The 20,437-nt window shown below is 53.4% G+C and overlaps 1 protein-coding gene across 1 annotated transcript; it reads right to left on the reverse strand.

Moving 5' to 3' along the window:
* Positions 1-11,434: 11,434 nt before the first annotated feature.
* SOAT2 (sterol O-acyltransferase 2) lies at positions 11,435-20,295 on the reverse strand. The gene is given in 15 exon segments (XM_075552934.1): positions 11,435-11,485; positions 11,667-11,812; positions 12,172-12,307; positions 12,744-12,842; positions 13,250-13,347; positions 14,237-14,366; positions 14,590-14,635; positions 15,071-15,155; positions 16,558-16,642; positions 16,977-17,253; positions 18,008-18,115; positions 18,687-18,724; positions 19,086-19,256; positions 19,727-19,784; positions 20,216-20,295. Coding segments are annotated over 15 exon segments (1,608 nt in total).
* Between the last annotated feature and the right edge of the window lie 142 nt (positions 20,296-20,437).

Below are 20,437 nucleotides of genomic sequence, written 5' to 3' on the forward strand. Positions count from 1 at the left end.
GATGTATGGTGAATTTCCTTACCACAGAAGCAAGTCAACAGAACTGAGCAGAGGAGGAAGGGAAGACGGAGGCGGGTGAGGGGCAGGCGGAGGGCTGGGGTTAGGGTTTTCTGAAGCCTGGTGCCCGAGCTGGGTCCTGGAAGGGGAGCTCAGCATTCTCAAGACCAACCCTTGTTAGCAAGCCTCTGAGATGATTCTAAGACAGGCTCGGGTTTGAGAACCAGTGTCCTTCCCGTCCCCCACCTCCCCCGCCCCCGCCGATTCAACAGTTCTATTGGCACATGAGAACCTCTGTTCTGAGGGAATTTCCACTCTTCCATTTCCAAACGCCAGACTTGCTTTAGCCAGGAGGCTGCAGAGGCAGCAGGCAGGGCGCAGCAAGGGAAGGATAAGCCTGGGGGTAAGGCGGGGAGAAGGCTTGGGACAGAGACCTGGTGCAAGCCTCTCCAAGGACAGTACCTCTACCACTGGGTGTCCCTGCGTCCTGCCCGGGGGGTTCTTAGGCCCTCTGCCAGGCCCCTTCTCGGAGCAGGAGTCAGGGTTTGGTTCAGAAGCAGCTCCAAGCAGCAGCCAGGAGACTAGCTTTGGAAAGGCCGTGGACTGAGCTCGGGACCATGGGCATATCGGGTGAATGTGACTCAGAAAACCTTGGCCTGCCTGGATGAAGTCATGAGAGCGGGTTTTCCTGACCATCAGTAAGCAGAGGAACTTCTGGAAAAAGGTATTCTACAACTTAAGGAAATATGAGGAGCACTGCAAGAAATGCAAGTCCTGTACCCCCAAAGCACCCCCCCCCAACTTTCTGGAGGTAACAGACATGATCTTTCAACCAAAGTATTCAGTCTGTGTATGTATTGAGAGAGGGAAGTCACTGCTGAGATTCCCATTAGTGGCTTGGAACTGTAAGTGGGAAAAATCTCTCAAACCACAGAGGCAATAACACAAAGCCATGAAAGGATGGGGAAAATCTGCGACCTGGGGAAAGAGCTTCTAGTTCTAATATTTAAGTACACCCATTCCAAAAGGAGCGGCAGAGAAGCCAGGATTAAAGAACAGAGTTATATAGTTTGCTCGCCCGAAGGAAGGTTTGCTTGTAGAAAGGACACTAAAAAGATTCCCCCTCTCCCCCCAGGCAAGGACCCACCTCAACACGAAACCTCTGAATTCCAAGGATTTTTTAAAATTCACATTTCTAGACAGAAAGCAGGTTACCCCAAAGGGATCAAGCATCAGATGGCGTAGAACTTTTCAGCTGCCACACTGAAAGCTAAGGAAAACCCAGAGCAAGGAAGGACTCCGGAGAATCTCACACTCAGCTGAGAAAGCATTCACCTGTCAGGACGAAAACAAATGCTTTGGAGACACGTTTGGAGAGTTTGCCAAGCCCATCATACTGCAGATCGGTGTGGCTAGAGATCTGAGAAGTCTACAGGAAAGTGAGGGGCAATAGTCTGGCAAAAACATCACATCGTTAAATCTTCACGGAAGGCGGCAGACCTGTACTTCTGCCCGGAACTGCACGCGCTTTCTTATCTCAGCCAAAGCTAGGAATTGGAAGCGGAGTGAGAGCGAGGGACATCCGGTAGGACTCTCTTTTATGGCAGCAGGAGCGGCAGAAGGAACCTTAGTGGAGGTGATTTTGAGGAGTGTGTTTTCAAATAATAGCAGAGAAGCAGGAATGGGGTAATGAGTGGTGGGAAGGGAAGGCAGTCACGAAGGGAACAGACACGTGCAGTGGAACTCGCACAGTCACAGAGGTCAGGGCGATGGGGTGAATGGCATCTTAATCAAACTAGGAAAGAACCCCATAAAGAATGCACAGTTATGAAAAAAGAAAAAGCAATGCACCTGAAAAAAAAACATTTTAAAACAGAAAAAAAAAAAGAATGCACAGTTATGTAAGCCGCGAGATCAGCTGTGCCGCTCAGTCCACTTCTGGAATCGTGACGAATCCAAAAGAAGGCAAAAAAAAAAGGAAAGAAAAACAGGAGCAAAGAACAGCTAGGACAAATGAAAAACGGGAGCAAGACGGTAGATGTAAAGTGGCGTGAGCGCCTGGCTCTCGTGGTAGGTAGGTGCCACTGCACCGGCTCTGACTCACAGTGACCCTGTGCACAGCAGAGCCAAGCACTGCCCCGCCCTGCGCCAGCCGCACCTTGTTCTTAGGCTTGAGCACCGCCGTGTCCGTCCATCTGTCAAGGGTCTTCCTTGTCTTTCCGCTGCCCCCCGACTTTACCAAGCAGGGACTTTACCTTCCCCAGGGACTGGTCTCTCCTGACGACATGCCCAAAGCAGGTGAGAAGAAGTCTCGCCATCCTTGCCTCCGAGGAGCACCGTGGTTGTACAGTTACCTGTTCTCTTGGCCGGTCTGCATCCATATGTCTTTGCTCTTCCTACCTCAATGCTCACCTTTCATGTGCACATGAGGTGACTGACACTAGCCTAGCGGGTCAGACACACTTCAAGGCTGCATCCTTCCTTTCAACACTTTCAAATGTTGAGGGTTCAAACCCACCCAGCATCACCTCGGAAGAAACACGTTTCATAATCGACTTGCATTAAGATTACAGCCAATGAAGGTAAACAAGTGGCAATCTAGCTCAGAAGCAACAAAGCCCACATGGAAGAAGCACACCAGCCTGTGTGACCACGAGGTGCCTAAGGGATCAGGTATCAGGCATCATCAGAACAAAAAATCTTACCATAGTGAATGACGGGGGTAGTGCGGAGTGGAGACCCAAAGCCCATTTGTAGGCCACTGGACATCCCCTTACAGAAGGGTCTTGGGGAGGAGATGAGACAGTCAGGGTGCGATGTAACAATGATGAAAAATATAACTTTCCTCTAGTTCCTAAATGTTTCCTCTCCCCCACCACCCCGCCCCACTGTCATGATCCGAATCCTACCTTGCAAGCCTGACTAGACCAGAGGAGGTACACTGGTACAGATGGGAACTGGAAACACAGGGAATCCAGGGTGGATGATCCCTTCAGGACCAGTGGTGTGAGTGGTGATACTGGGAGGGAATAGGGAGGGTGGGTTGGAAAGGGGGAACCTATTTCAAGGATCTACATGTGACCTCCTCCCTGGGGGACATACAACAGAAAAGTAGGGGAAGGGAGACGTGGGACAGAGCAAGAGATGACAAAATAATGCCTAATAAATTATCAAGGGTGCATGAGGGATGGGGAGTGGGGAGGGAAGGGAAAAATGAGGGCCTGATGCCAGGGGCTTGGGTGGAGAGCAAATGTTTAGAGAATGATGAGGGCAATGATTGTACAAATGTGCTTTACACAATTGATGTACGTATGGATTGTGATAGGAGTTGTATAAACCCCTAATAAAATGATTTTTTAAAAAGATTACAGCCAAAGACACCCTGTGGTGTCCCAGTTCTACTCTGTGACCCAGGGAATCTCCATGGGGTCACACATTGAAAAACAAAAAGGTAAGTAGTCTAAACACACCAATTACAGTATTTTAAATGATAGACCAGCAACAGAACACTTTCAAATGCACACTAAACGTTTATGAAGACAGACCATCTCCGGAGGAATAAAATATGTCTACAAAAATTGAAAACCAAGCCCACAAAATATGCTCTTTATCCAAAATGGTTTGAAGCACAAAGAACAAAAATAGCTTTTTGTTAATTCCTTCTAATGAAAACACTTTTTAAAATGTCTCATAACATGGTCTATCTTCCTAATGTTTAGAAAATTGAAGAGAAGGGAATGCTTCCCAACTCATCCTGTGAGCTTAGTATGACTTTCCATGTCGCTGATGGACCACCTTCCCCCACCATCATGCTCACCAAATGATTGGGTAGGGTTATGCAAATAAAGTGCTTGTGGCCCACTGAGGGGACTGGAGAGCTAATAATGCAAACGAAGGCCATAGCATCCTTGTAGAAGTCATGCAAATAAGGTATATGGATCCCTAACAAGGGGTTTGGTCAGCTTGCCATCTTTCTAAATTTAAAATAAGTCATCCCAAGGACCTCCCGATCCCTAAGAAAGAAAAGCTGGGAGTGGAGGGTATCCTTTGGACCCAGGATACTGCACTAAAAACTTCTAGACACAAGAGTCACAGAGAACCATCACACCAGAGTCAGGGAGAGACAGTGAGACGCAGCAGCAGAGAAATAGAGGCAGCAGAACCAGGAAACCAGCAGGAGATGGTGTGGTGGGCTTCCTGGCCCATGGACCAAGAGCGCTGAACATCTTTGGGCAGAAAGCTCTCTAGCAGAGTGAGGTTCCTCCCCACCCCCCACCCCCCAGGCACTTCTTGGAAGAGCTAGAGCTTTGAAACACTTTCCCAAGAAACAGGCTTGTCTGAAGGCATGGCTGAGAAGAGGCTGTCGGAATTGAAGAACTGGGTCCTGAGTCGTTGCTGATCCTGAATCGTAACTTGGCACTTTCCCAATAACCCCCACAATCATGACTGTTGCCTGCGAGTTCTATGTGACCAAAGCAATGAAGTATAGAATCCAGCAGAAAAGTAGAGAATTATGTAGAAAGAATGGCTGGTGGTAGAATTGTGAAAAAGTTTGGAGAAGATGGCAACATATGTATAAATGTGCTTGCTACAATGGATGAAAGAGCCCCCAATACAATGAATTTTAAAAAATAAATTAAATACCCAAACAAAATAAAATTAAACCGTGTGGATCACACACACAGTTTGGAGAGAGGTGAATCTGACTTCTACCTCATAGGAATCAGCCTTGGGGTGATGATGATGATGATGATGATGATGATAAGTCTTGAGTCTCCTTCCCTCACACCTGAGGCCTGCCGCTGACCCAAACCCAACAGAGACTTCCAAGAAGAGCAAACTACTGAGCAACATGCTCCACGAGTAGAGATGCAAAAATCCCCAACAAGATGCAGCAAAGACAGAAACGAATTCTACACAAACAGGGGGGCCAAGGGGAACTTCAAAAGGTTTGTGGGTGAATCTCATGATCTTTTCATTGCAATTTCTCCTAAACTTTGTGAAGCCCTGGCGTCCATCCATCTGACCAGGTAGGAAGTGTTTCAGAACACAAGACTGATTTTTTAAAAAAATCATTTTATTGAGGGCTCATACAACTCATCACAATCCATACATTGTGTCAGGCATTTTTGTACATTTGTTTCCCCCATCATTCTCAAAACATTTGCTTTCTGCTTGAGCCCTTGCTATCAGCTCATTTCTTCCCCTCCTTCCCCACTCCCCCCTGCCTCATAAACCCTTGATAATTTATAAATTATTATTTTGTCATATCTTACACTGTCCGACATCTCCCTTCACCCACTTTTCTGTTGTCTGTTCCCCATGGAGGAGGTTATATGTAGATCCCTGCAGTCAGTTCCCCCTTTCTACCCCACCTTCCCTCCACTCTCCCGGTATCACCACTTTCACCACTGGTCCTGAAGGGATCATCTGTCCTGGATTCCCTGTGTTTCTAGTTTCTGTCTGTACCAGTGTACATCCTCTGTTCTAGCCAGAATGGTAAGGTAGACTTGGGAACATGATAGTGGGGGGTGGAGGAAGCATTTAGGAACTAGAAGAAAGTTGTATGTTTCATCATTGCTACCCTGAACCCTGACTGGCTCGTCTCCTCCCCTCGACCCTGTAAGGGGGTGACCAGTTGCCTACAGATGGACTTTGGGTCTCCACTCTGCACTCTTACATGATATGATTTTTTGTTCTTTGATGCCTGATACCTGGTCCCTTCTACACCTCATGGTCACACAGGCTGATGTGCTTCTTCCATGTGGACTTTGTTGCTTCTGAGCTAGATGGCTGCTTGTTTACCTTCAAACCTTTAAGACCCCAGACCCTATATTTTTTTTATAGCTGGGCACCATCAACTTTCTTCACCACATTTGCTTATGCACACATTTGTCTTCAGCGATCGTGTCAGGAAGGTGTGCATCGTGGAATGCCAATTTAATAGAACAGAATGTTCTTGCGTTGAGGGAGTACTTGAGTGGAGGTCCAATGCCCATCTGCTGCCTTAATACTAAACCTATAAATATATGCACGTAAATCTATTTTCCCACCATCCTATATAAATATATTTACATATGTACATGCCTGTGTTTAGACCTCTATAAATGTCCTTTGCCTCCTAGCTCTTTCCTCTATTCCCTTTTACTTTCCTCTTGTCCCACTATCAAGCTCAGCCTTCATGTGGGTTTCAGTGATTTCTCTCGGTTACATTGCCATTGCTAAACCCCTACCAGGCCTCTCACCATTGTGTGTTATTTACTTAAGCCTTTCCTCTAGTATTTCTGTGGACACATGCCACTTTTTTCTATTGACTATTTTATGTCAAGTATAATGTTTAACGAAGAGAAGCAAATCAAGTTGTTTTCACCTTGAACCCACTTTTTTCTATTGACTATTTTATGTCAAGTATAATGTTTAACGAAGAGAAGCAAATCGAGTTGTTTTCACCTTGAACAAAGGGTTCTACACATTGAGAAGGTACTTGTGTTCACACCAGACACATCACATCGTGAGCGAACTTGACAGCCATTGGCACGGCTCCGACTCCATGACCCTGACCCTCCCCCTCCCCAGGGCATAGGCCTTCAGCTGTCTCCTTGCAGCTCTGTGCCCTTTGTTAACTTTCTGTAACCCCCAACCCCTGACCTGGGCCTGGTCCAGGTTGAGGAGACAAGTTGTGTGTAAGAAGGTGCTCCCTGAGGCATAGAGGGGGCGCAGGTAGAAGGGTCAAGGTCCAGCAGAAATGCCTCCAGAGGTGACCAGCCATGCATGGAGGACGGAAGCCTTGCACGAGGGCCCAGACCCAGAAGAATGAGAGCTGTGGAGATTACAGTTCAGGCTTTCAGGACTAGGGAACCCTATGACTTGTCCTCGGGGCCTCCTTCCTTGCCCCCTTTCCAAGAGCAGGCGCCCCCATTTCTGACTCCTTTGATTCTGACTTCCTCTGGGAACTCCCTCCACTTCTGACCCAGATGTCACCCAGCACCAAGTTAAGCCATAACCTGTGTAGAGAGGACAGTTTCCTTAGCGTGACGGCGCAGAGCGGTCTCTGGGACAATTCTGAACACAAATACTCTAACCTCTGCTCCCCAGACACAGGAGCCCAGGGGAGCGCTGGATGGCTATCTACAAGGCTGGAGGTTCAAATCTACAGGCATCTTCCTGGGGAAAAGTTGAGGCCCTCTGTGGGAAAAGGGGGACTTGGAAGACAGTGTATGCAGACAAATGCTTTATTCTCATATTTTAAGAAGCCCGGCAAGCCAGGATTCTGGGTGGAGCGAGGCCTTCACCTGTTTGGGTTAGAGATGAGTCCCAGTCATGTTCTCATCCTATCAAGCCCCACGATATCCTCCCGCAATCGTGCTACCTTAACGTTTCCTCTTACAAGCACATGGCAGCAGACAGGCGCTATTGCTCCCCCTGCTCAGGGGACAGGTACTCCCCCTTCCCTGCCCCAGCACTGGTGTTAGGTTACTCCTCCGATGAACTCAGGGACCTTTAGGTTAAGGTACAGCCCTCTTTGTTACAGATGTGGTTACCTGTAATTAAGGGGGCCAGCATGCCCCTGAGAATACATAAGCTGATGTTGGGCATCACTATCTCTCTCTCTGTGTGTTCGGACCTGGTTCCTGAAGGTACGGCGGAGGTGCGCACCCAAAACCTTTTGTCGTCCCTTCAATTACACAAGCATCCCTGAGGCCCTGTCCGGATGGGAGGCTGGATCTCACAGATCTCCACTCCCGTCAAGGTTTACAGCTTCAGAAGCACTATAGAGGGTTGATATGAGTCAGAATCAATTTGATGGAAGTGGGTTTGTTCGGGTTTTGGTCTCTCTATAGGCAGGAAACTCCTGATTTTCATGTCCGTTTTTATAGCTCCAGACACAGAGGCCCAGGAAATGAAATGTTTCACCTACATTCTGCGACAGGAGACGGGTTTAACTCACTGGCCTGCTTTCCTTTGGAAGACTGGGTGCCTTCTCAAACTGTGCTGGAGGGTGCCACGAGCCAAGGACAAAAGGCGGTGTGAACTGGGGAAGGACGATGGTGGAGGTGGACAGAGCCCTGGTACCACACCGGTTAGGTACCTGGCTGCTAACCAGCCGTCTCAGGAAGAACGCCTGGGCAGCCCGTTTCTGTAAAGACTGCAGCCTTGGACATGCTTGGGGGGGGGGGCAGTTCTGTTCTGTGCTAGAGGGTCGCGAGGAATTGGCGTGGGATGGCCTAGCCGGCAGACAGCAACAGGTGGGAACGTGGGTGAGGCTGGGTGGGGGCAAACACTGCTCTGTGCCCTCCAGAAGGGTTACTTGGGTGCAAAGACTTTGATGACAGACCATGATGACAGATCATGACTCCAAATGTGTCAGGGACAACGTGGGGCCAACATCGAAGAGGAAGAAAAAGAGATTCCTGGTGTCACCAACAATGGGCATCCTGCCTTGGGTCGGCGGAATGAGTGCTGGTGCAAGAATGTTTTCATCGCTTGAGAACATCTTGAGCCTGAAGCTGTGCTCCAGGAGAGCTCCGAGTTTGAAGCTTTGTAAACGTCATTCGTGGGCTGCAAGCTGAGAAGCTGGGAGGTCTCCCTCTCTCTTGCCCTCAGCCCTGAGTCTCTTGTCTTAAGCAGTTTCCGTGTGTGTCCCAGGTGGCTCCCAGCTGGCTGGAGTGCCACGAATGGTGTCCCCGCCACCCCTGGGGATTCCGTAGAGTCTGAGTGCCCGGAGAACAGGAAAGTAACACGGCCATCCATCCTGGAGCTTGCCGGTAAGGATCGGTGCTCACTCACTCACTCACTCACTCACTCACTCACTCACTCACTCACTCAATCACTCATACACTCACTCACTCAATCACTCATACACTCACTCACTCACTCACTCATACACTCACTCACTCATCACTCACACACTCACTCACTCAATCACTCACTCATTCACTCACACACTCACACACTCAGTCACACACTCACTCACTCACACACTCACTCATTTACTCACTCACTCACTCACACACTCACTCACTCAGTCACTCACTCACACACTCTGTCCTAGCCCCCGCTCCACCTCTCACCCCAAGGCTGCTGCTGGTCTCACAGCCAGCTTTCGCGGCGCAGTGTCTGTCCGGGAGGCTTAAAAACTGATGCTGTTAGAACCTCTGCCCTCCCTGCAACCCCTCGACGGCACGTCCATGAGCCCCTTCCCCGTTCTGTTTTCCAGGGATTTAGAAACGGTATTAGAGAAAGGGGAGCATTGAGTCCCTCTACTATAGGTTTGATCAAAGGCTTAGGAAACAGTGACAGCAATGACACCACATGAGAGAGAGAGAGAGAGAGAGAGAGAGAGAGAGAGAGAGAGAGAGAGAGAGAGAGAGAGAGAGGCGTCCCCGTGACGGTAGCTACGTTACAAGGAGCTGGTCACTTTGCTGCCCCTGTGGCTCAAGCAGGAGACCCTGATTGTGGGCTCGGTGCTCCCACCTTGCCACGCTGTCTTGGAGAGAAATCCCAAGCCGAGGAACTGCTCAAGGGTCCTTTTGTCCATTCGGCAAACCTTTGGAATCCCCTCGGAGAGAAGCCCGGGACGTGTGACTGCTTCCAGCTGGCTTATGAAACGTGCAGTACGGACGGTCCAGCAGCTTCAGCAGGGATCTGGGCCACCACCCAGGACGTGGGGGGGGGGGCTCCCATGAAGGCCTGTCACCATGGAGGCACCACAACACGCCTGGCTCAGACCTCTGCTGCCAGGGCTGCCTGCTATGACCATGGGACGTCGGGACACAGAGCGAGGCAATGTCGAGGAAGGGGGAGAGAAGGACCCGGAGCTCACCCAAGGGGACGTGGCTCCAAAAACACTGGGAAAAATCCATGTAAACCCAACTCGACAGAGATGGCCCACCTCTTCAGGGGCACTCGGGGAGGGGCGCCACGCCGGGGTCCCGGCACCACCATGGGAACACCAAGGATGAAAAGCCCACACTGTGAGTTCCTTGCTTGGAAGCTGCACTCAGAAAGCAACTTGCTACGATTCGGCAAGAAAGTCCAATTTCTACCCTCAAAACGTTGCAAGATAGTTTCCGATCGTTAAACCCTAATACTTGGTTTCAAGGGACTGGTTCGCAAATGTGGGGAATTGCAGTTCTTGTCATAAGGCTGCCCCCCCTCCCCTCACCCCATAGTCTTAATTCTTTGATGTTTAAGATGCTTTACTGCCCAGCTTCGTGCGCAGCGAAAGGCGACGGAAGCACATGTTGCCCCAGCAACAATGTGACCACCTGCTTGAAATAATAAAGGGGGGAGGTGTAGGGAAACGTTGCCCTATGCCCCCTAGGAGGGTTACCGGGTGCAAAGGCTTTGGTGAAACCTCGAGTACATGGCTGAAAGTGCCAGGAACTGGGTGCGAACACTGAGTGGAAAAGAGATTCCTTGTAACAACCAACAGGAACCCTGCCTTGGGTCAGAATGAGTTGGCCAATGAGACTGTTTGAGAACATCTCCAGCCTCAAGGTGTGCGCGGCTTTTTGATGCCCTCCTTCCTGGATTGGAAATGTTGTAGACTCTTCTTTTGATGTGTTCATAAAAGGGTGCCTCAGAAAAGCTCAGGGAGGTCTTGTCTCCCTGAGTACCTCTCTCTCTCCCTCCACAATGTGTCTTGTGTCTTGAGCAGTTGTTGTTCCCTCTGTCTGTCTCAGGTAGCTCCCAGCTGGCGGGAGTGCTACAGTGGGGCTTTGGGAGGCAGCATCCCAGAAAGCAGCCGTGGGTCTCGATCCCTTTGGAGGTCAAATGACCCTTTCACAGGGGTTGCCCGATTCATAACAGGAGCAAAATGACAGTGATGAAGTAGCAACGAAAGTAATTTTATGGTTGGGGGAGGGGAGTGGTCACCACAACACGAGGAACTGTCTGAAAGGGTCGCAGCATGAGGAAGGTTGAGAATCACTGCCTGAAAGGAAGCAAAATGGCCTGCTACCTTATCCCCACTCACCACACAGGAGACATAGCTCCTCAGGATTCCTGTCACAAAGGGCCTTCGATAAACAACGAATGGATCAGCAATTAATGAGCAAGGAGGCAGACATTTATTCCACGGAAGGGAGTACAGAGTCAGCAATCAAACCCTTCTGGAAACTGGGTGGCCGTATCTCCCTTAGTTGCCAAGTCTGTTAGGACCCCCAGGCCTCCCCACATCTGCTCAGTTTTGGGGTGGGAGGGCTCTGTGCCCAGTCCATGGAAATAGGGCTCAGGGGTGACCGCTATCCTTAGTCTCTGCACAGGCCTGCAGACCCCACTCCCTGGGACCCCTTAGCCGAGGTCATGCATCCTAGGCTCCCCGCCCCTGACTCGGGGCCAAGACTGCAAGTATAGACAGAGAAACTGGGTCCCGGGATTTGCAGGTAGGGCACAACCTGGCGGTGTCACCGGGGTGGTGGGGGCTCTCTGATCTTTAGGGATGGCAGGACCAAGACTTAGGTGTCACCAGCTCCCAGAAGGTTGTCTGCAGCAGAGAGGGGGTGAACTGTGAACGAGGTCTCTGCTGGGACCCACACTGTACCTTCAAGACACAGAAGCCCACCATCCCCACCCTAGGCCAGGGCTGTTGAGTTGGGGAGCAGTAGGGAGCTGATGTTAAGAAGGGGAAGCTGGGTGCAGGGCCTGGCACTACCATGGTCACTCACCTGGGACGGGGGGCAGTGCCGCCGTGCGTACCACTCCTGGCAGTAAAGGCTGACCTGGATGCCCTGGCCCAGAAAGAGCAGGGTCCACATGAGCACGTTCCACGCCGGGCCCGTGTGCCGGTCATGCATGGTAAAGTTCAGCAGCCCTGGCACAACAGAAAACAGAGGCCACCTCACTTGCTGGCATCGGTGCCTTTTCTCCTGGGCTTCCCTCTTATCCCACAGCACCCGGAAGAGGTGGAGCAGGAAGGATGTGTCAGGAAAAGATCTTGGGTCTCCCCCACGCAGGTCTCATGCAGCTCACGAAAAGCATTCCAGCCAGAAAACCTTCTCCCATATCCCCCAAGATGTCCCTTGATACCTATCCCCCTACCTCCAAGCCCCTCCCCACTCCAGCTCCCAGACTCTGTAGCCTTCCTCCCGTATGGCCTCCCACCCTAATCTAGGATCGCTTTGAACAGGTCCCTGGTCTCTTCCGTGGGGATGACACGGGGGCCACACTCACCTCCAAAGACAAGGAAGAGCATCAGCATGACAGGATAGAAGAATCCCAGGACGAAGCAGAAGATGTACTCATGGACCACCGCGGAGACCAGGAACACTCCCAGCATGGCGGCCCCTCGCGCCCGGCCACCCACGAGCTGGCAGGGGGAGAGGAGGGCAGGTAAGCCTCCCGTACACCCTCTTCGGAGTGTGGCACCGTGGGGTCAGAAGGGCGGGAGTTGGTCTTATTTAAGAGCACTTTGTTAACCACGGGCCTCCTCTGCAATGTAGAAGTGGGGGTCACTGTAAGACTTGCTTCCTGGGAGATGTACTGTGCAGATGAACGAAGATTGCTGTAGGCAGGTTCCTTAGAAGACCCAGGAGGCAAGAAAGGCCCCAAGGAGGAAGCTGAATGAGCGCTAAGGAAAGAAGAAGCCTGGTGGTAAATAAGGCGTATTTGCCCGTTAGGCTGGGTAGAACAAAGGCGAGGGGAAGTCAAGGGTGCCGCAGGAGTTTGGAAAAGAAGCAGAGGGTAGGAGGGATGCCCCAACGATGCTCCATTAACTGTGGGGGTTCGGGGGTGCTAACCCATACCCACAGCCCATCCTGATACACGTAGCTGTATAGCCAGTCGTGAACCACCACGTTCCAAGTGCGATAGTAGTTGGAGAAGGATGTGGAGTTCCACCAGTCCTGGAAAGGGAATGGGAGGCAGGGCATCAGCACTGGGGCCTGACTTGTTCCAGGCCCGCCTCCCTGCCTTGGCTCCTCGGTCTGCAGCCCATCCTAACATTCTCCCAAAGGGTCCACTACACGCCCACCAGACAGCAGGCATCCTCTCAGCTCCCTCCTCCAGATCTGGGCTCCCTGCCCTCCCTCCTAGTGTGCCTCTCAGGAGGGGCTTTCCTTGTGCCACATCTGCACCCGTCATGAACCCCGGCTGGTTCTGATCTGGAGTGGCATTATGATCACATACCAAGGAGCATTTTCTCTGTGGGTGCTTGGTGGACTGTCTGTTTAAGTGAAGCCTGACACAGCTGCTGCCCCCCACCCCAGCCCCAAACCCCTCCAGCATGCACTGGCCCAGGCCCAGGCCCTACCCGGTAGAACATCCTGTCTCCGAATCGCAACATCTCTGCAAACGCGTTGAGCCAGCAGTGGAGGAAGGCGAAGAAGATGAGCAGGAGCATGAAGATGCCTGGAAGTGGGGGCAAGGGGTGGACGCTAGATGGTCCCACTGAACCACCCAAGCCGCTCTGATCTGGGCTCCAAGGACCTCCACCCCAGAAACCAGGGCCCCCCACTCTTGTAGCACCCATGAAGTTATTCATTCACGAACGCACGGATCCATTGACCCGTCCCTTTGCTCGTGAACACCGACTGGACAGATGTTGCACATAGAGCTGTATCTCTAAGACCCTGGCCATTGGCAGTCCACAGAGTGGGGGTGTGGGGGGGAGATGCCCAAGCACACATAAGGTCAACTAAATAATAGACTTAAACATGGCGCCCATTGATGCACTTGGGAGTAGAAGAGCAAGGAATGGGTCATGGTGGTCGAAGGCAAAACAAAGGAGGCGTCCTAGGGGAGTGGGCATTTCCACAATGAACTCCCAAGTAGGAAATGAATTCCACGGTTGGAAAATGGAGGAAAGGACGAGCCAAGGGACCAGAGTGGGCAAAGGCTAAGATCAGGGAAGTGCTTGTCTTTCAGGGAACGGTTCGGTTCGGTGTGATGAGTTTATTAGGCTAAGGTGATTGGCCTGCATGAGGAGGCGAACTTTGGGTGCCTGACCAAGGATTCAAGACTTCTCCAAAGTGCCTGCAAAGGAGAGTTGTTGTGGGGGGGGGGGGGGGACTTGAAGCAGATAGGGAATGATTAAGTTGGAGCAGGGATGTCCATCCGGACAGTGGGGTCAGAGAAGTTGGGAGCGGAGAGATGTGAGTGGCAAGGAGACAGGACTCAGGCAGACTGTGAGGGCTGTGAGCTGGAGGGAGAAGGTGCTGTAGCCGATGGGAGCGGAAGCGAGGGGTGGAGGAGGAGTTGGCAAAGGAGCCTTCTCCAGGCCCGTCTGCGGTGGGCTCACCTGGCAGTGTGGCATGCAGGACGGAGAGCAGCAGCGTCCGCATGCTGAACGGCTCCCGGCTCATGTTGGCAAAGACAGGGGCGCAGAGGCGGCTCAGGATGAAGCAGGCATAGAATATGCAGCCCAGGGTCTGGAGGAGAGGGAGGAGGAGGGGCGACAGGTAGCTCTGTGAGGGGCACTGCCAGCTGCCCTCTCACCCTATAGAATTAGACCCGTGGTCCAGCATGGGCTTCTCTTCCCTTAGGACCCCTTCCTCCCGCCTCCCCGGATCTCCACAGAAGATCATGCCCAGAAATGCCTCCTCAGCCGTCCCCAGTAACCAGGGGGCCCACCCTTCTACCCCACCTTCTGACCTGGGCAAAGTTCTTGGCCACATAATTCCACCTGACGTGGGGTGTCCTGTAGCAGCAATGGGATAACATGTTTCTCATCCCTTTATCGTGGCCCCTGCTCACGCCCACGCACAGCTTCTCGGGCCATTGCTCCGTGGCTCCCTCAATTGCTCAGGATTATCTGGGGAGGTGGGCGGGTCTAGGACACTTGGAACCTCCCATTGCAGAGTGGGTATCAGCTAAGGTGACCAACCAATCCAGTTTTCTCTGGTATGAGGAGCTTCCAGGGATCCCCAATATTCAGCCTAAAACTGGGATGGTCTTGGGCAAATCAGGACAGTTGGGATGCTACCTGCCATTTAGCCCCCATCCTGTTTATGAGATGCTTCCCGAGAAAGAAGCCAGTGCCTGCGGTGAGACTAAGGACTTCAAGGGGGCAGTGTGGACGATGGGAAAGATCCTTCCTGGGCCCGGGCGCTCAGGGAGGGGTGGCAAGTCTCACCTGGGGTACGTCGTCCGGTAGATGAGTGTGGGGCAAAAGAGGAAGTAGAGGTAGCTGGAGAAACTGGGGGCCTGGATCCCCTCACCTAGAGAAGAGGAGTGGCCGGAGGAGGGGGCAGGGGCAGAGAGCAGAGGAAGGGGCTGTAGGGAAGGTGGTAGGCGCGGTGGGTGACAGCGCTGGGGCAGAAGTGACGAGGGCAAGGGCTGGATGGTGTGGAAAGGGGCAGAATCATCTCTTCAGTAACCTTGGTTTTGTATCCATCCAGCAGGCCCCTTCTCTGGTGCAAAACGGGCTGTGGTTGGGGCTTCACGTGTCCCCCACAAAGACTACCACCGCCCTCCTTCCTCTTCCGTCCGGGCTCTCCAACAAACCGTGCCAGGCTACAAGCAAACCCTCAGTGTCCGGGGCAACATTTATGGGGTGGGTCCTGAGACCACCTGATGCCTGCGGCCCACAGAGAGAGCCTCACAGGAGGCCAGCGCTGTGCCCAGTGGGCGAGAAGAGTGGAAGAAGGCGGAGCTTCGGGGCCTAGAACCTGGCAGAGCTAGTGAGGCAGATGAGGCAAGGGCCTGATGTTCCCACCCTCCTTTTTCAAGTTCGGATCATGTCTAGGAACTTCTCAAAGCCTTCACGTCTGGACTCCATCGTACCTCACGTCCAGCTAACCTGGGAGCGCGTGGCGTATTACAATACGTGTCTGCCCCTCTGCAAGGTCAACGTGTTCTTGTTCCACATGCTAGCTCTGCACCGTTCACCCATGGGACCGGCTGACACTAGTCATAGGAGTAGGGGCAGATGAGACACCCAGGATCTCGAGTGGAAACCAAGAGCAAAGACCAGCCAAGTACAAGACCTGAGCGGAGGAACCAGCTGCCCGGGGCTAGCACACCAGCCCATAACTAGCAACGACCGCAGATTCACGAGCCTCTCCTTCCCACTCCATTTATGAACACCTGTCGCCGCTGCTGGGCACCTCATGGCCATAATCCACCCACGTAGACCCAATTATTGGAATTCTTCATCCATTCAAGACTAAGAGGAGCTCTGGTGGCCTGCTAACTCCAAGATCCGCAGTTTCAAAACCACCAGCCGCTCCTTGGGAGAAGGAGGAGGCTGCCTATTCAGTACAGCCTGGGAAACCCACAGGGGCAGTTCTACCCTGTCCTACAGGGATGCTAGGAATCGGAATTGACTCAATGGCAGTGAGTCAGGTTTTCGGTTTTTGTGGGTTTTTTTCCCCTCTGTGTGTGTGTCATGAAAAACCATAATATCCTTCCTCCTAAACTCCCCTAAAAACCTCTCCTTTTCTCTGAAGCCCGCGTTTTCGAAGGACGCTGCCACATCTCCCCTCGCAAGATACTTCTATCACGAGTCTTCTTGCTTGTGCCTTAAGCTTGGCTTCCAGCCTCGTTATTCGCAACCGGGCCAGGGAAGGAAACCCATCCACGCGCGGGACGCTCGCTCCTCTACCCAGCTGAACGCCTCACCTCCATCTCCTCCTGCTCCCCCAGGGGCGCGAAGGGTGGGCACAGCCTCCCTCAGGAAAGAGTAGCTTTTCATCAGCAGCCGGACCTGATGGGGAGTGGAAGGAGGCCGGCTTGCTCCGTGCTCCCGCACGGCAGGAGAAAGGAGGCCCATCTATGTGCCCCGAGTCCCCGATTTCCATTTTTGTCCGATCGCCTTCCTGCTGCTGTTGAGTGAGCGGAGGGTAAAGGGACAGACGGACACACACCCATTTCCTTGCAGCCAGCGAGTTCCAGCCAGTGGCTCGCAACGAACTCCGCTCCTAGTAACCAGCGCCGCCCTTGTCAAGCCGGGTGCCCTTCCTCCAATGGACTCCGCCCCCTCCCCGGGACACACCCTCTGGACAAACGGCCCCGCCCACTCCCATTCGCGCTGGACTCACCTGTTCAAAGACCAGGATGCAGCGCGAGGCCGGCGGGAGCTGGTGCTCCACAGCCACGTGGAGCGGGAGGACGCCCAGCACGGCGAGGTGGATGGCCAGCAGCACGCAGCCCAGGCCCGCCCTCAGGATCCAGGTGACCCCGGCCCAGGGCCTCGCCCACAGCCGCAGGGCCTGGTAGGGCGCCAGCAAGGTGGACAAGAACATGGGGACCCACGTCACCAGCGCCAAGGGTAGCTGTCCGAAGCTGAAGATAAGTAGGTCAAACTCCAGCAGCAGCCTTGAAGTGGGAGGTGGGGTGGTGGGGGTGGGGACAGAGACAAAGCAGACAAAATATATGACCCATCCTTGGCACTATCCTCTTTACTCAGGAGGCTGGGACCCTGGAGCCCTCTGCGAATTTGGGGGTGCTGTAGAAGGGCTGGGGCCCTGGCCACCACAGGTATTAGGGTATGCTCCAGGGAACATTTAACTTTACTTTTTGCTTGTTTGGTGCCTTCGATGCAGGTGTCCTGGTAGACCAGAGCTAATGGAGTTCAGCCTGTCCAGCTAGAGGGAAACCTAGGCACCCAGGCAGCTGTTTGCAAGTCTGCCCTCCCCACAAGACTGGGGTCCTTCATAGACAGGAGTGGGGTCTGCCTGCTGTCCTACCAGACCCTGTAACTGGCCCTTCGTAGGTGCTTCTTGGAGATCACTTGGATCGAACCAAACCAGCAGTGACAGCCGGGGCACAGCCCTGAGGTGCGTATACACACACCCACACCACACCATACCACACCACACCACACCACACCCGAGTGCTATCTGCTTCAGGGTCAGGTCCGAATAAAGAGAAGCCCTTGGGACGGGGCAGGGCTTCTTGGGAAGAGCTCCAAGGTGGGTCCTTGGTAGAAACACTGTTGGAAGCCTGGGTGGAGTTAATGCCTGTCCAGGATCCAAGAGGGATCTGTGCTCCCATGGGCCAGTGGCAGATGGGGCCCTGGGGACCCAGGAGTTAGATCTGTGTGGCTCTCCCGGGTGGGAAGGGAGCCTACCTGCCCTCATCGATGAAGTCGATGGCCAAGGTGCTGATGATGAAGACACACAGCCCGGCGATGAACATGTGGTAGATGGTGCGAAAATGCTGCACCTCCATCAGCTCACTGGAGGGACAGGGCAAGCTCAGTGTGGGCCAGGGCCTCAAGGCCGTCTAGACTCGCTCGGCACTGTGCATATCAAGGCATGGGGCCTAGTGATTGGGAACGTCCAGCCAAGGGCTAGGATGTGGCAGGTTTCTACCCCAAGTCCTTTCCTGCCCTGGCACATCTCCTTTTAGTGGTCATCCTTCAAACCACTCCAAACTCAGAAACGCACTGCCATCAAGTTGATGCCGACTCAGAGTGACCCTCCAGGACAGGGTAGAACCGCCCCTGTTGAGTTCCTGAGACGTTCACTTTCATAGAAGTAGAAACTCCATCTTGTTCCCACAGAGCACCTGGTGGTTTTGAACTGCTGGCCTCACTTACTGGTTAGCAGCCCAACGCAGAACCACTCTTCCACCAGGGCTCCCTTTCCATAACCACACCTGGGGCAAATGGGGAAACTAAACTTTAGAGACCTTCTCCAAGCCCTGTCCCCAACCACCTAGCGCCTGGGGATGAGAAATGGGTGACCTAGACCCCTGGTTGAAGCCCTTCCTTTGCCTCTCTCCCCCAGTCCCCACCCTGGACTTACTCAAGCAGGGACTTTCGCATGATGAAAACTTTCCGTTTCTCAATGGCTGGTTTCCTGGCCCTGAATTGAAATGGTTGTTCTGGGTCAAAACCCAACGGAGTTGGCAAGGGCCAGAGAGGGCAGGGTCACAGGGAAGGTCAGTACTTGGGGAGGCAGAGGGAGTAGAGGAAAAGTCAGGGCCAGAGGGCAAGTCCAGCTGGAGGGTCAGGGCCAGGGCAGAGCCGGTGTCTATCCCTGACAGAGGAAGGCCCAGACGATATGGGCAAGGGCCAGGAAGATGGGTAGTGAGGGACAGAGAGGGAAGATCGTCATCAGAATCAATGCCAAGGCTGACAGAGGCACCGCCGAAGACCAAGTCTGTGTCCTCCAGGTCCTGCCGGAAGAGGGGACCCCTGCAACCGTTCCCCAGCTTCCTGGCTCCTTGGAATCTTACTTGCTTAAGGAATCCGTGGGACTGGAGAGTGGGGGTCCACCCTTTGACGGGTAAGATTGCGTGGCCTCCCATATGGCCCGATCCAGCAGCTCCAGCAGCTGTCCCTGAGCTTGCTCCAGCAACTGTGTCTTCACAGCCTAGAGAGAAAACCGGGGCAAGATCCATCGCCCTGCATCCCGCAAGCCAGCCTCTGGCTCCCCAAACACGGGCTGAGCTCTAGGCTGGGCCCAGGTTCCATGCCAGGACATAAGGACGCACAAGCCACTGTTCCTGCTGAGAAGACCCCCCAGGAATGTCTCCCTTTCTGGCCCCCAGGGCAGCCCTGAGGACCAGGGAGGACCCAGGAGCAATGCTTCCACTTTCTGAGCCCGAAACCCAACCCGGGGCACATTTCTGAGCCCTTGTCTTAGACATGACCCACTAAATCTGTTCCCAGGCAAATTCTCCGTCTACTGGTGACCTGGGTCCCTGCCCTGAGGACCTGGGCTCCAAGCCTTAACCCTTCACTCAATCTGATCTTGGAACTCAGGAACAAATTGCTGGTTCTCGCCACACAGGTCCACCTCCCTGCCCCACTCTTCTTGATGTCTGCCCTGGGACCCCTTACCTCCATATGTCGAGTCCATTGCACCAAGTCCGGGGGTCTCTGGGGCTCAGCGTTCCCTAGGAGGAGTGGGTCAAAGGGCACACTCAGGGGAGAAGAGTTAGAGTTTAGCAGCCTGGTGCCGACCCAGAGGCATCTTCCGTCCAGTCCAGGAAATACAAACTGGTTGCTGAGCAGCGCCCGCAGCCGACTAGTTAATACCTCGTCTCCTGGGCAGGGCAATCAAATCGGAAGGAGAAGTTCTTTCTGCAGGGGTGAGGGGACCCTTGCCGAACACAGAGCATCCAGGGAATGTTCACCCTCTGGGAAGACCATGACCACACCAGCTCTGCCTCTGTGCCTCCCGTCTCCTAACAAGGCATTTGGGGGCAGGGGCCGGAGGCCTGCCTTCCCTCCGATGTCCCCCGGGACAGCAGGAGAGCCCTCCCCACACTGCATCTCACCTCTCACCCACCTGAGCTTTCTGTGGCCGCAGAAGCGGCTTGTCTCCGCTCACCTCCCGAGGGCCGGCGCTCCTGCTCACTGCCTCCCAGCCCTTCTCTCCTCCGCACCTGGGGACCCTTAGGCTCCATGGCGTGAGCTGTGAGCAGGCAGCAGGCCTTTGCTGGCGTTTCCTCCTCGCCCCACACAGCTCAGCTGATAGCCTCAAAGACTAAAGTCCTTTTAGGAGAACACCTCCGGAAACGTGACAGGTTATCTGGTCCAGAGGGCAGC

The sequence above is a fragment of the Tenrec ecaudatus genome, chromosome 6 (genome assembly GCF_050624435.1).
Source record: "Tenrec ecaudatus isolate mTenEca1 chromosome 6, mTenEca1.hap1, whole genome shotgun sequence".
NCBI lineage: Eukaryota > Metazoa > Chordata > Mammalia > Afrosoricida > Tenrecidae > Tenrec > Tenrec ecaudatus.